The 15,391-nt window shown below is 42.5% G+C and overlaps 2 protein-coding genes across 2 annotated transcripts in view; one reads left to right on the top strand and one right to left on the bottom strand.

Annotated features, from left to right (window-relative positions):
- The first annotated feature begins 542 nt into the window (after nt 1–542).
- Nucleotides 543–6,651, top strand: LOC311128362 (dual specificity protein phosphatase 4-like). Its single transcript, XM_084160478.1, has 4 exons — nt 543–1,032; nt 1,867–2,000; nt 2,618–2,837; nt 4,325–6,651. The coding sequence occupies exons 1-4, from the start codon at nt 645–647 to the stop codon at nt 4,705–4,707; spliced, it is 1,125 nt and encodes a 374-aa protein (XP_084016604.1). The 5' UTR covers nt 543–644; the 3' UTR covers nt 4,708–6,651.
- A 6,308-nt stretch (nt 6,652–12,959) lies between these two features.
- The window catches only part of LOC311128223 (poly [ADP-ribose] polymerase tankyrase-1-like), a gene marked incomplete at its 5' end in the record, with an annotated part of 118,348 nt that continues 115,916 nt past the window's right edge, over nt 12,960–15,391 (bottom strand). Inside the window, one exon of the mRNA XM_084160257.1 lies at nt 12,960–15,265. Within this exon, the coding sequence (XP_084016383.1) occupies nt 15,179–15,265 (87 nt within the window). The 3' untranslated portion in view covers nt 12,960–15,178. The remainder of the gene's footprint in view (nt 15,266–15,391) is intronic.

The raw sequence follows: 15,391 nt of genomic DNA, 5'->3' as shown, positions 1-15,391 counted from the left end.
GGAGGACAGGCTCATTGTAATGGCTGGAATGGAATCAAACATATTGAAACTCTTTTCCATTAATTCCATTCCAGCCATTAAAATGAGCACATCCTCTTATAGCTCCTCCCACCAGCCTCCACTGGTCTGTACCCTATTCACAAAGGTATATTACTTAGAATCTAAATCAAGAATGGCAAAGGCATATAACACGTTCATAAAATTTGACAAATTGATCTTCCTATGGAGGAATATAAAATAGTAAATGATTAAATAGCCTAGACATGGTAGACTATATATAATTACAGAACATTTTGACTATCTTGGGAAAATAAATAGACTACTGCATTTTGCTGTCATTAAGAATAGAGTCAACTTAATTTTCGAGGTTTGGCAGCGGTAATTTCATCTTCTGTAGGCTTTGATTGTTGACTTTTCATGAATGAAGAGAAAGGAGAGAATGGATAATGAATGGTACTAGCGGGTGACGTCACCTCCAGCGTGACGCCACCACCCCATTCATAAAACGGAAAGAGGTGACTGCTCGTGATAGTAATGCTCTCAGAAGAATAACAGCACAACATTGCGCAGGAGCTGCCCAGGATTAACGCACATCCAGCACTCTCTTCGTGTTCTTCAACACGAAAAACAAATTTTTCTTCATTATGGGGGAAAATATGGTTATCATGGATGAACTTTGCGAAATGGATTGCAACGTTTTGAAAAGGTTGTTGAAGGACGACAGTGCGAAATGTCTGGTGCTGGACTGCAGATCATTCCTGGCGTTTAGCGCTGGACACATTCGGAGCGCAGTGAATATCCGCTGTAACACCATTGTGAGAAGGCGAGCAAAGGGCTGCGTGAGTTTAGACCAGATTCTATCGGGTGATGAAGAGGTCAAAGCCCGGCTGAAATCAGGACTGTACTCCGCTGTGATTCTCTACGACGAGAGGACGCCCGATATAGACACGGTTAAAGACGATAGCACAATCACTCTGGTGCTCAATGCATTATACAGAGACACATTTGGAACTGAAATATATCTACTAAAAGGTAAAATTATCACAATGCACTTTAGGTTATCAGAATTAAAAACATGCCCAATGCTGACTTTGTTTACAAGCATAAATATCACATCTGTCTCATTATATCTGACAAATGTGTTATTACCATGTTATTATTATACTTTCTCAATCATCTTAAAATTGTAGGGTATATGTAGTGCCGTTTTTGTATTGCTGCACAATTCAACCCACAAATGGGCATTAGGCTCTAACAATGAGGTAATGCGTAGAGAGCCACATCTGGGTGTACGAGGATGTGCCGCAGTGAGTGTCTTGTGATCCTCAACAATTGGTTCATCATCAAGATTTCACATCAGCAAATGTTTACATGTAAAAAGGTTATTTTATAATGGTTATTGTTGCAAATTGCTCGCAATTTCATTATCCAAAATAGATTTAAATGACGCACACGCATTGAAGCATGAAGTGTTGCCAGAAAATCACACAAGAGTATTTCTCAATAAATGATTGGAAGTTATTGGGGAAATGCAATTAGTAAAAATCTATTCAACTATTTACTATATTTTCACATTTAATTCAGGCCTTAACCACTAGGCATAGGCCTACCCAAATTATATATTACATTTGAAGAAATTGAAATACTAATTATGATTGTGTTCTATAATGTTTTATGTAATTATTCAGAAATATTTAATTTGGTTGTTATTGAAAAAAATTATGATCTGTAGGCCTATTATGCTAGGTAGGCCTAATTAGTAAATGATACAGTAGTTTGTTAACGCAGAAGGTGCGCTATTATTTTGTGTTGAGTGTGGCCTGTGATTGGAATATCCTGATGTCTAACGTTAATCTCTTTTCACAGGAGGCTATGACACATTTTTCACGGAGTATCCCGAGTTCTGTTTGAAGACCAAAACGTTATCTTCGTTCTCTACCCAGTCCAGTTTGGACTCCTGTTCTTCCTGTGGAACTCCACAGACGTTGCACCATGACCAGGTAAAGAAGGGTACCTGTTTATCTCGGTGACCGAGTTTGACTGAATATGTGGCATTGAGTGAAATACTAGGGGACTCGTAAGTTCTGGCCATCTACTGGTTTCCGGGCTCGATAAGAGCACCAGTTGTGCCTCCGTTTTTTCTCTCCCTGCTGGAAGGGGTGGTAGGCCTGTGTTTGACGAACATTGCCCCGGCCTACCTTCTCTATGCATATCTGTTTTACATAGGCCTTATCGATCATTTCTGCCGTTTGAAGCGGGGCCCATATCAGCAATGACATAACAGAGCCCAAATCAATAAGCTGTTCAGAGATAAATAACCTGCTGGAGTTAAAATCATTGTCATTGGTGATTGGCCTATATTTTATACGATCACATTTCAGACCCCTATTGCTGCCACCTTTCTATTAAAATCATGCACATAAAAAGTGCACACTGTAAATTGTATTTATCAGAACCTTTTTATTTATTGATGATTTTAAATTGTCAATAGGCTGTTTCTCCAATCCTATTAATTGTGTTACTTTGTGATGTTTGAAAAATACATTATGACTGTAAACGTGCCTCTATTCTCTCTTGGCTCTGTATTAATGCCCACTTTGTCTTCTCAATGTTCCAGGCTGGTCCAGTGGAGATTCTTCCCTTCTTGTACCTTGGCAGTGCCTTCCATGCCTCCAAAAAGGACATGCTGGACGGCATGGGCATCTCGGCCTTGCTCAATGTGTCCTCTAACTGTCCCAACCACTTCGAGGGGGTCTACCAGTACAAGTGCATTCCTGTGGAGGACAACCACAAAGAGGACATCAGCTCCTGGTTCATAGAAGCCATTGAGTTTATCGGTAAGTTTCAATTTCTTAGAAGAATACATAGGATATATCCCAAATGACACCCTATTCCCTATAGTGCACTTCTTTTAACCCGAGTCAAAGTAGTGCACTATAAAGGGAACAGGGTGCCATTTGGGACGCAAACTAATACATATTCTTCATCCTCATCATCATCATGAGCAGAAGGAGAATTACATGGTCCAGCTGCATTATAGCTCAGTAGAATGTTAATTTGGTCATGTGATGGAAGGTTGTCTTCTTGCAGGGAAGAGATTCTTACTTTAATTGATAGCTTTTCAAGAACATGTTGTACAGATGGCTCCTTTGGTAATTAATGCTAGTGTATGAGTAATGGTTTGAAGTATTTTTCTAACCTGGGAGGCATAATGTATTTGAGAGAACATTTTCATTCCGTGCCAGGTAATAGCCTAACTGAAGGGAGAACATTTTAGAATAAATAATTGGTAATAAATAGCTAGTAAATAATGTGCGCATGCAGAATCTCAGTGTGAGTGTTGCCCATGCTCAAAATGCTTTGTTGATATGGGTGACGGAGGGAGAGGAGTGCTGAGCTATAGTCATTGGGGGCTCTAATGGTTAGGGATTAGCATGAGGGAGGATAGGAGGGCGTAGCTCCTAGAAGTTCCATCTTGGTGGAATACACACACTCTATGGTGTGTCACACTCCACATGAAAACCTCTGCAATGTTGTGTGGAGACCCCAGTAGGCTTGGAGGTGTGTGTGTGTGTGTGTATAAGCGTGTATGGGCTTAAATGCGTCAGAGCTGGCTGCTTAGGGATCAGAGTCTGACTCATCCACTGTTCTTGGGTGCGCCGCCGCGTTAGTTGGAGTTACCTGTGTGTGTGCACGCGAGAGAACACGACTGCACTTGTATAGAACGGGATACCACATGTCTGTGTTTTAATTAGTATTTATGAAATTCTACCTATGTAGAAATATGTGTGCATTACTACTCAGAATGGCCTCCCTGTGATGAGGGCATATCCCCTGTTGTTGCTATTTCTCATGGTGAGAAATGTTTATGTATGGAAAGGGCTGCTGTAGGTGTCTTGGATGCAGGATATACTGGAAACTGTATATAAAATAAAGGAAACGCCAATATAGTGTCTTAATCGGGCGTTGGGCCACCACGAGCCGCCAGAGCAGCTTCAATGCGCCTTGGCATAGATTCTACAAGTGTCTGGGACTCTATTGGAGGGAGGCAACACCATTCTTCCACAAGAAATTCCATAATTTGGTGTTTTGTTGATGGTGGGTGAAAACACTGTCTCAGGCGCCGCTCCAGAATCTCCCATAAGTGTTCAATTGGGTGGAGATCTGGTGACTGACACACACACAGCTTTATTAGAAGTGTCTATCAACAAAGCTTATGGACCATGACAACAGATCATCCTGAGCACTATGTATTACCTATCCTGTGCATATCTATATCCTGGAGTCAATTCTGAACCCCATATCTCTCTGTGTCTCTCTTCAGACTCGGTAAAAGACTCTAACGGGCGTGTGCTGGTACACTGCCAGGCGGGCATCTCTCGCTCTGCCACCATCTGCCTAGCGTACCTGATGAAGAAGAAGCGTGTTCGCCTGGACGAAGCCTTTGAGTTCGTCAAGCAACGCCGCAGTATCATCTCCCCTAATTTCAGCTTCATGGGTCAGCTGCTGCAGTTTGAGTCCCAGGTGCTGGCCACGTCATGTGCGGTGGAGGCCGCCAGCCCCTCGGCAGCCAGCCTGGGCCCCAAGTCTTCCTCCACTCCCACCTCGCCCTTCATATTCAGCTTCCCCGTCTCCGTGGTAGCACATGGCCAGCCCAGCAGCCTGGCCTACCTGCACAGTCCAATCACAACCTCGCCCAGCTGCTGATGCCCCGCCCCCACAGACAGATATTGACACTGAACTGACCCGGGGGGCTCCTGTCAGCCCCATTCCTCTCACTATCCAGGGCAGAGAGAGAGAGAGGTTCTCTTCTCCTAACTGGTATAAGCTGAAAGGTCCATTGACAATTAAAAACTGAGGGTGCCTATGCTGCTGCCTGACTCAAAAAACTGTATAGAATATGACACACATACTCATCACTATTTAATGAACATTAAATAAGCTTTTTCTGAAAACAGGCTCAAGAAGATATGCAGTTCCCCTGGTTTAGTGCGAAGGACGGGGCGGCAGACTTCTAAGTTGCAGTCCATCTCTTTCATTTCCTGTGGAGTTTTCCAAAGCCTCTCCAGTCTTGCTGAGAGGGGTGAATGGCCGTGTGCAGAGATGCAGAGAAAACGAAAGAGCAAAGAGGGGAGGAGGGGGAAAGAGAGAGAAAGAGCGCTCAGTCATTTAGTGGCTTCCTGATGGAGAGCAGGAGGCTCTTCAGTTGTGACAGGTGCTCTACTAGCGTCCTGTCCGGCTTCCTGTCCCTGACATCCCCATCCTATCTCCCATGCACCCCCTCCTCTCCTCTCTTCTCCTGGAGTAGGACTGCTGATGAATGACAGAATAAAAGCGCCCCCCTTGTGCAGGAGGAGAGGCCGTTGAGATAAAGAGACTAGCTTTCTGAGACGGTGCCAATTGAACGTCTGAGCCCTTGCTACACAGCCGGGCAACCCCTGGTGTTCCATGTAATAGGCTCGGTCAGATGGACAGATATGCTTTTGAGGGGAAAGTTAGTTTTTTTCTGTTTTATGGTCAGTGCCTTGTTCAGAAAAGGTATAGGATGTTTTTTCTGGCGCTTTTGGATGTGCTCAAGTACCCCAGCGTCTTTTCTTTTCAAACAGACTGAGGCAGATAAACTGGGAAATCTCTACACAACAATAACGTTTCAAGTCAACACTGCAATACAGACAATGTATTCTCCCCCAAGTAGAGCAATAATGCGTTTCTCTCTCTTCCAGTTGCCACCAAAGCACTACATTGTGTTGTGTATTTCTGATCATGTTTTTATGTGTATTCGTTTATCGATACAGACAGGATATTTGAGAAGTGTTTTTTTGCCTTACCAATAATAATTGTTTTAATTCTCAAGATAAGAATGTGTCGTTTTTCATCCATGTATGGAGGCATAGTGTTGTCTGTTACATAGGTACTATTTCTTTCCAGACCATATATCTTGATTGGCCTAATGCTTGTTGGAGGAGGGAGACTTAATTGGGAACTGACCTATGAACCTGTTGTTGACTTGTTTTTTTGTCTTATCACTGTTACTCCACCAATGTCTAGTAGATCCAGTCTACTTTCTAATTGGGATGATTTCCCAGCTACGCACAAACACCCCTAAGAAACAGACACTGGGATATCAGACCACTGGGAAAAGATAAAGTAGAAAAGTGCTTGTGTGTGCTGCCACTGGACTGACTCCTGTGAAATGGTTCATTGTTTTTCTTTTCATGTTAAAGAGACAGTTCTCCAGGCGACGATCAGAGCCAGGAGCAAAGGCTTCTGGGGAAACAGGATTTAATTCTCCTCCTCTTTTTTGAAGAATGTTGGCACCTTTTATAGAGCACTTTTAAGTGATGCAATACTGTATTATTTAATTGATTTGCACATTATTGTTACGATACCAGGTGGTAACTGATTACTTTTCATACACCCATTTTGTTGTTTTGTACTTGAGCAAGGGTATGTAAATGATATGAAGATGAGAGGCGTTCTCTGGTCCACAATCATTGAACAATGCAATACTTTCTACCTGTGTCAAGTGAAATGCTGTTGTCTCATTATGGCAATATCATTCATCAAGTTGACATTTTTAAACTTTTTTTGTTCAATTGTATATGCTTTATTTATTTCTAAAATTCCATTGTTAAATACAACAATGTTCTTAAAAAAAGAAAATCTCTGTGTCTTATTTGCATGAAACATCACACATGGTATCTGGGAAGGCTACATAGTGATGGTATTTTTTATATTCATGAACACTTTATTACACAAATACCTAGGTCATAAACAGGCAGATGACTCATATTCAAATACAACCTTGAATTTAAACATTTTTGGTAGTTCTAATCACCAGATCATAATTGCAAGCACATGTAATGTTCCACTTTAATAATGGAACACTAGTCACCTTAATAATGTTTACATACTGCTTTACTCATTTTATATGTATATTCTGTATTCTATTCTACTGTATTTTAGTCAATGCCACTCAGACATTACTCATCCTAATATTAAAAATATTTATTAATTCGATTATTTTACTTTAAGATTTGTGTGTATTGTTGTGAATTGTTAGATACTACTGCACTGTTGGAGCTAGGAACACAAGCATTTCGCTACACCCGCAATAACATCTGCTAAATATGTGTATGTGACTAATAAAATTTGATTTGAAAATAATCAATGGCCTGCTTACCATCTAAATCATCTCACATGGAAAAGGCTGGTGTTTAGATGTAGCCAACCTTAGACTATGCAGAAATCTTTGCCGCAAAGCTTGTTGGATTGTGATGGTCTGTTCATGACCGGTGTAGGTCCTGTCTAAAAATCACCATAAGCATCAGTGCAATGATTAGAATATGGTTCGAGGAGCTGTGTTGCATTTCCCAACATTAGTTTAGGGTTATAACACCCCCTAGTGGGTGATCTTAATACTTCACATCCTCATAAACCTCTCCATAGAAATCAAATGAAATGTTATTTGTCACATGCTTCGTAAACAACAGGTGTAAACTAACAGTGAAATGCTTACGGGAACTTCTCAACAATGCAGAGAAAAAAATTGACATAATGACACGATTAATAAATACACAATGAGTAACGATAACTTGGCTATACACATTGGTACTAGTACCGAGTCGATGTGCAGGGGTACAAGGTAATTGAGGTAGATTATGTACATACAGGTTTGGAGGGATAAAGTGACTAGGCAACAGGATAGATAATCAACAGTAGCAGCAGCGTATGTGATGACTCAAAAAAAGGGTAAATGCAGATAGTCGGGGTAGCTATTTGAATAGACTAATAATTTAGTAGTCTTGTGTATGTGATGACTCAAAAAAGGGTAAATGCAGATAGTAGGGGTAGCTATTTGAATAGACTAATAATTTAGTAGTCTTGTGGCTTGGGGATAGAAGCTGTTCAGGGATGAAGCTGTTCAGGGTCCTGCATGTTCCAGACTTGGTGCATCCGTACCAGTGGCGTGTATTCATGGATGCCAAGGGAAGCCATATTAAACATATTCAATAATTTATATTTCGCCTGTCTGTTTCATACTTTTCCTTCAATTCGCAAGAAGCTGAATAGATCTCACCGGAGAAAGCATCCCTGCGACCGAAACAGCGCCACTGTGTCGCTGTATGTGTAGGCCATCTATCTGACGTTGTCTGGTCCAAAAGAGTATGACATTGTTGCCGCCCGTAGCATTGAATGCAAGGGAAACCAGCGAGCATTGGCCTCCCTTGATTAAAAAAAAGCCAATCAGAGTTGAGCTAAACTGAGCGAGCTCAACTGTGAATGGTCCTGGCGCACTAAAAAAAACGGTAAAGGAAAGCCAGTTTGGATTTGGCTTCACTACGATCAAATCGCATGTAGAGCATACATAATTGCCATAAACAACTTGAATTGTTGTATCTCTGTTGTGTTGTTGTCCTCTGGTGGCTAGCTAGCTAGCTTAAAATTGGCCTTTTCCTAAATTAGCCATGGATGGAGATAGGGATCTGGACTTGTGGTTTTACTTAATTCTCCATACTGGCCAATGATTATAACTGCGATTCTGATCCAACCATTAATTCATACATTGTGTCCCTGGCCTGAGAGGATGGAAGTTCAATATGTAGCTATATGTAGTATGCTAATGTTAACTTGCTGGCTCATCGTTGCCCATGAAAGGATGTTAGGCTAGCGAGCAAGTATTTTAGCCAGGAAACCTACAACAACAAAAAATAAAAGTGTGTACTGTATGACAGAGTGATAGACGCTTTCATCAACATGAAAGAGAGGAGGATGGCATTGGTGTTTCTCTACAAGTAGGGTGAGTCAACATGTTTTTCTACTTGCACGAACGCGCACACACACACACAAACATACACACACACACAGAGAGCGAAATCAGAACCATGGACAGCCACATTATATTTAGCTTACGTTGATTGGACTAAATAGTTTTTTGTATCTTTCAGTTGTCACTTTATAAGACTAACATAGGGGATTTGATGTTGAAATGTTGAAGTTGAAGTGGTGCTCGAATAGTGGAAGCAGCTCCTGTTTTCTTTGCGACTTGCGGTAACTCTCCGTGGTTCTAAATCAATAGTTATTTAGTGGTCTGAAAATGTCAGAAACGTTAACATTTCTTGACCACGTTGTAGGTCATAAACAGTGCATTCAGAATTTATTAAGACCCCTTGACTTTTTCCACGTTGTTACGTTACAGACTTATTCTAAAATAGTTTTTTCCCCCTCATCAATCTACACACAATATACCATAATGACAAAGCAAAAACAGGTTTTTAGAAATGTATAAAATAAAAAAAACGGAAATATCACATTTACATAAGTATTCAGACCCTTTACTCAGTATTTTGTTGAAGCACCTTTGGAAGCGATTACAGCCTCGAGTCTTCTTTATGATGCTACAAGCTTGGCACACCTGTATTTGGGGAGTTTCTCCCATTCTTCTCTGCAGATCGTCTAAAGCTCTGTCAGGTTGGATGGGGAGCGTCGCTCCACAGCTATTTTCAGGTCTCTCCAGAGATTTTAGTTCGGGTTCAAGTCCGGGCTCTGGCTGGGCCACTCAAGGACATTCAGAGACTAGTCCCGAAGCCACTCCTGCGTTGTCTTGGCTGTGTGCTTAGAGTCGTTGTCCTGTTGGAAGGTGAACCTTTGCCCCAGTCTGAGGTCCTGAGCGCTCTGGAGCAGGTTTTCATCAAGGATCTCTCTGTACTTTGCTCCGTTCATCTTTCCCTCGATCCTGACTAGTCTCCCAGTCCCTGCTGCTGAAAAACATCCCCACAGCATGATGCTGCCACCACCATGCTTCACCGTAGGGATGGTGCCAGGTTTCCTCCAGACGTGATGCTTGGCATTCAGGCCAAAGAGTTCAATCTTGGTTTCATCAGACCAGAGGATCTTGTTTCTCATGGTCTGAGAGTCCTTTAGGTGCCAACTGGGGGACCTTATATAGACAGGTGTGTGCCTTTCCAAATCATGTCCAATCAATTGTACTTACCACAGATGGACTCCAATCAAGTTGTAGAAACATCTCAAGGATGATCAATGGAAACAGGATATACGTGAGCTCAAGTTCGAGTTTCATAGCAAAGGGTCTGAGTATTTCAGTTTTTTATTTTTAATACATTTGCAAACATTTCTAAAAACCTGTTTTCGCTTTGTCATTATGGGGTATTGTGTGTAGATTGATGAGGATTATAAAAAAAAAATCAATTTTAGAATAAGGCTGTAATGTAACAAAATGTGGAAAAAGGGAAGGGGTCTGAATACTTTCCGAATGCACTATAACTGTGTGTTACATGCAATATGCTTTGTGGACTTCACCAGACAGGTTGCTCTCCGGTTTTGTGATGAAACAAAGGTGTGGTTGAATTTATTCTGCCACTGTATCTTCTTATTGTCTCGGCTTTTAGGCCTATATATCACGGTCACAAGGCATATGAACTAACAGGTTATAGAGCAAACAACGCAATTATCACAACACATGTTATAATATGGCTTTTTTTGCCATACCAAGCGGTGATGCAGCCAGTCAAGATGCTCTCAATGGTGCAGCTGTATAACTGAGGATCTGAGGGCCCATACCGAATCATTTCAGCCTCCTGAGGGGGAAGAGGCGTTGTCGTACCCTCTTCACGAATGTGTTGGTGTGTGTGGACCATGATAATTCTCAGTGATGTGGACTCCGAACTTGAAGCTCTCGACCTGCTTCACTACAGCCCTGTCGATGTGAATGGGGGCGTGCTCGGCATTCTGATTCCTGTAATCCACAATCAGCTCCTTGTCTTGCTGACGTTGAGGGAGAGGTTGTTGTCTTGGCACCACACTGCCAGGTCTCTGACCTCTCCCAGTAGGCTATCTCATCGTTGTCAGTGATCAGGCCTACCACTGTTGTGTCGTCTGCAAACTTGATGATGTTGGAGTCGTGCGCGGCCCCACAGTCGTAGGGTGAACAGGGAGTACAGGAGGGGACTAAGCACGCACCCGAGGGGCCCCTGTGTTGAGGGTCAGCGTGGCAGATGTGTTGTTGCCTACCCTCACCACCTGGGGGCGGCCCCTCAGGAAGCCCAGGATCCAGTTGCAGAGGGAGGTGTTTAATCCCAGGATCCTTCGTTTAGTTATGAGCTTGGAGGGCACTATGGTGTTGAATGCTGAGCTGTAGTCAAAGAACAGCATTCTAACGTAGGTGTTCCTTTTTTCTGGTGGGAAAGGGCAGTGTGGAGTGCAATAGAGATTGCGTCATCAGTGGGTCCAGGTTGTCTGGGATGATGGTGTTGATGTGAGCCATAACCAGCCTTTCAAAGCATTTAATGGTTACAGATGTGAGTGCTACAGGGTGATTTAGACAGGTTACCTTGGTGTTCTTGGGCACAGGGACTATGGTGGTCTGCTTGAAAACATGTAGCTATTACAGACTGGGTCAGGCAGAGGTTGAAAATGTCAGTGAAGACAAGCCTGCTGGTCAGTGCATGCTCTGAGTATGCGTCCTGGTAATCCATCTGGCCCTGCAGCCTTGTGAATGTTAACTTGTTTAAAGGTCTTACTCACATTGGCCACGGAGAGCATGATCACACAGTCGTCCGGAACAGCTGGTGCTCTCATGCATGGTTTAGTGTTGCTAGCATTGAAAGTATGTAGAAGGTAGGCTCGCGTCACTGGACAGTTCGCGGCTGGGTTTCCTTTTGTAATCCATGATAGTTTGCAAGCCCTGCCACATTTGACGAGCATCAGAGCCGGTGTAGCTGGATTCGATCTTGGTCCTGTATTGGCACTCTGCCCATTTGATGGTTCATCGGAGGGCATAGCAGGATTTCTTATAAGCGCCCGGATTACTGTCCTACTCCTTGAAAGCGGCAGCTCCAGCTTTTTGCTCAGTGCGGATGTTGCCTGTAATCCATGGCCTCTGGTTGGGATATGTACGTACGGTCACTGTGGGGACGACGACGTTGATGCACTTGTTAATGAAGCTGGTGACTGATGTGGTAAACTCCTCAATGCCATCAGATGAATCCCGGAACATATTCCAGTCTGTGCTAGTGAAACAGTCCTCTAGCTTAACATCTGCTTCATCGGACCACTTCCGTATTGAGAGCGTCATTGCTACTTCCTGTTTTAGTTTTTGCTTCTAAGCAGGAATAATGAGGATAGAGTTATGGTCAGATTTGCCAAATGGAGGACGAGCTTTGTATGTGTCTCTGTGTGTGGAGTAAAGGTGATCTAGTGGGTTTTTTTCGCCTCTAGCTTCGCCTCTAAATCACATTGTAGGAGTTTGTTGGCTATAACGATGACATCATTGGGGACTAACCTGCAGCTCTAGCCATTTAATAACAAAAATACAGGCTATAATACATTGATTTCATTATTGTTTTCCATTCTGTCAGACTACAAGTATTAATCAATTGCCACTTTACAGATGTGAGCATATCCCCTCCATACATGTATAGGCCTATACACTATGCACAAACATCATCATACAAGCTCTAGGGCCATCCACATCATCTAGCAGAGAATACAATTTAGCTCTGTGTGACAAACAGGAGGATAGATTTCTTGGTTTGACCGACTGACTTCTAATGGACCTTCTGAATGAGAGGATTGATTAAACATCCGTCTTTTCCTGCATGTGATCGCTGAGGTAATGGTTAACTCGGTCCTCACACCTATTTATCTCCCCCATTTTGCAGGAAATCAATTACTCTCTACAGGAATGCATAGCATGGACAATACGGTTTCGGTGTCTAGTGAATTGTTCCTCTAGACATTTCCATGAAAGTCCTGTACAGTATGTAGTGTTTGGTAGAAAGAGATATAAGCTGTAGCCAATACAAGGCCCTGCTCCTTTAGAGGAACACATATTCTGTGCATTTAACTTCAACAAAAGCCATTCAAAGTCTAACATTCAGACCAAACAATCTTCAGTGAACTACTTAATTGTGAGAAAAGTAGCAGGTAATAGGCATTGGTCGGATGTGATGTTATGTACTTTATTAAGACTTCTTTACAACACTGAGGAGTGCTACATTAGTCTGCAGATCAGCTGTGAGTGGGTCATTGCAGGATCTTTCAGCACCAGGAAAACAAAATAAACCGGTTAAAAAATAAGATAAGAACTGTAGTAGGAAGTAGGTAGAGGCAGCGAGGCTCTATCCAGGTGCTGTTGGTATGAAGGAAAGCGGAGTGGAGATTGAGACCAGGGTTCCGTCTCAAATGGCACCCTTTTCCCTATATAGTGCATTACCTTTGACCAATGCCAATAGGGCACTGGTCAAAAGTAGTGTACTATATAGGGATTAGGGTGCCATTTGGGACACAGAGTGCCATTTGGGAATCACTCCAGGTTGTAGTAACATTCAGGTCAAAGCACAGGCAGTTATGGAGGACTAGTGCTCCTAGCAGTGGAAATAACTGGGAAAGCGCAGCACCACACTAGCAAGATGCAGCTAGAACCAGATAGTGAGAGAGGAGACAGAGACACTGTCTTCCAATTCACAGACTGTGGCATTCAAATCAGCCACTATTTCTTCTGTCGCTTCAAACTGCTATTTCCCAGAGGATGGTAGACACATTCAGTAGGAAGTAAGAAATGTTATTGTTTACGCCTCAGAGAGAGCACAGAGAGCAGAGGGACGAATGTGGCAAAAAGTGACCAAGAAAAGATGAAAACACAGCTGCAAACAGTTCATACAGGTACAATCTTAAGAGGGTACAATTGAGCAACTCACTCAACTAAAAACTCAATTTCATCCCAGAAAAAACCCAAAGCATAAAAGATCCACAAAAACCCCCACTTAATTTACAGTACTAATACAGCCCACTCTTCATCCGTAAACAACATGGTGAGCTATACAAAGGCATCGTCCGCTACACACTGTACAATACTGGACATCTTTTTGTCAACGATATTTTCAATTAATTTTCAAATAATTTAAAAATTATTCCTGTTAAAAAGTGCAAATCCATTAATAGATGAGTTTGACTGGATGGGCAATGGTCATGAAACGTCAGATGTTCAGTGTTTTCTTGTGCAAAGTAATGTTATAATAATAATACAAATACAAATAACAGTAATTATAATAGTAATACATGTGTCATAGCTTGCTGTACTTTCTCGCATAACTCCATTTGAGTCCCAATCACATTTGCTGTGTTACCAATCTGATACCTTTCAGAGGATGTTCCATCAAATCCAGGAATGGAGAGGAAAACCCTAATGGCCCCAGAGAGGAATATTATATATCATCAACTTAAAAAAAAACATCAGGACCCAGTTTTGACATGGTCCCATTATAGTGTACACATCTCTAAAAACAGTCAAAACAATAGCGTAAAACCATTATGGAAATATCACAAAAATAATACAGAGCTAATAGGATAAATGAGGTCTAATGCTTTTATGAGTTTTTGCTTAAAATATTAGTGTGCTTGAAAGGAAAGGGAGAGGTTATTGGTTGTCTTTTTAGTCACACATGATCTGGGTCCGGGGTCTCTATACTGAAGCTTCCCTTGCCAGGCTTGTTGAAGACACAGGGCTTGGAGTGAGGCTAGTATATAAACTACTACACCCACCCTGATCTCTATCCCTGTCTGAGGGATAGGTAGAGGAGCCTCTGCCAGGCTTCACTAGGGCAGCTAACACTCAGGTAAAGGCAGACTGCCATGGTTCCTTATCTCTGAGCCTAACCGCTTACCAATGAGCTTTGGGTCCCCATCTCTAACCTTAACCACTAACCAATGAGCTTTGAGTCCCCATGCCTGACCTAACCATTATCCGCTTGGTTCTCTCTATTTGGCCGTAACCAGTGACAACAATCACCAAGGGCAACCATGAGCGAGAGACCAGGAGATGGGCACTAGGGGGCGACAACATGACTCGAGAGACGAATCCCCGGGAAGGCAACATTTTCATGTAAACACTGAAGAAGGATGAGGAAAGAAATTAATACAAAAAAAGGGGGGGGGAAATAAATGGGTTGTGGTTGTGAGAAACTGGTCATTTATAGTGAAATGCAACAACAAAAAAACAAGTGGAGGAAAGAAATCTTTCCATTGTTGTGGAGTTGAGTTAAGGGGCTGTGGTTTGTCCCGTCTCAGCCCAGAATGTGTGAAGTGTTTCTGGTAACAGTCTCTGTGGTTGGTTCTTTCCCAGTACAGGTGGGTGTGAGTTGGTCTGGTTGAGTCTGGACTAGGACTTCTGTTCTTCTCCGGCTGTGGATGAGGGTGTGCTCTCTGGCTTCAGGATCTGATACGTGATTAGGTACTCTGGGTACGCCTGAGGAATACAGTGGGAGAGGACAGAGGAGTCATTGTCATGATAAACACCAACCATACAGTCTCAACACATCTACAGTATGTGCTTTTCTACAGACGTGCACTGTGGAACCGTGGCTCTTGTGTA

This window comes from Coregonus lavaretus (genome assembly GCF_964263955.1).
Source record: "Coregonus lavaretus genome assembly, chromosome: 4".
Lineage (NCBI taxonomy): Eukaryota > Metazoa > Chordata > Actinopteri > Salmoniformes > Salmonidae > Coregonus > Coregonus lavaretus.
Note: the sequence above shows the minus strand (reverse complement) of the source record. Positions and strands in the feature narration are given on the sequence as shown.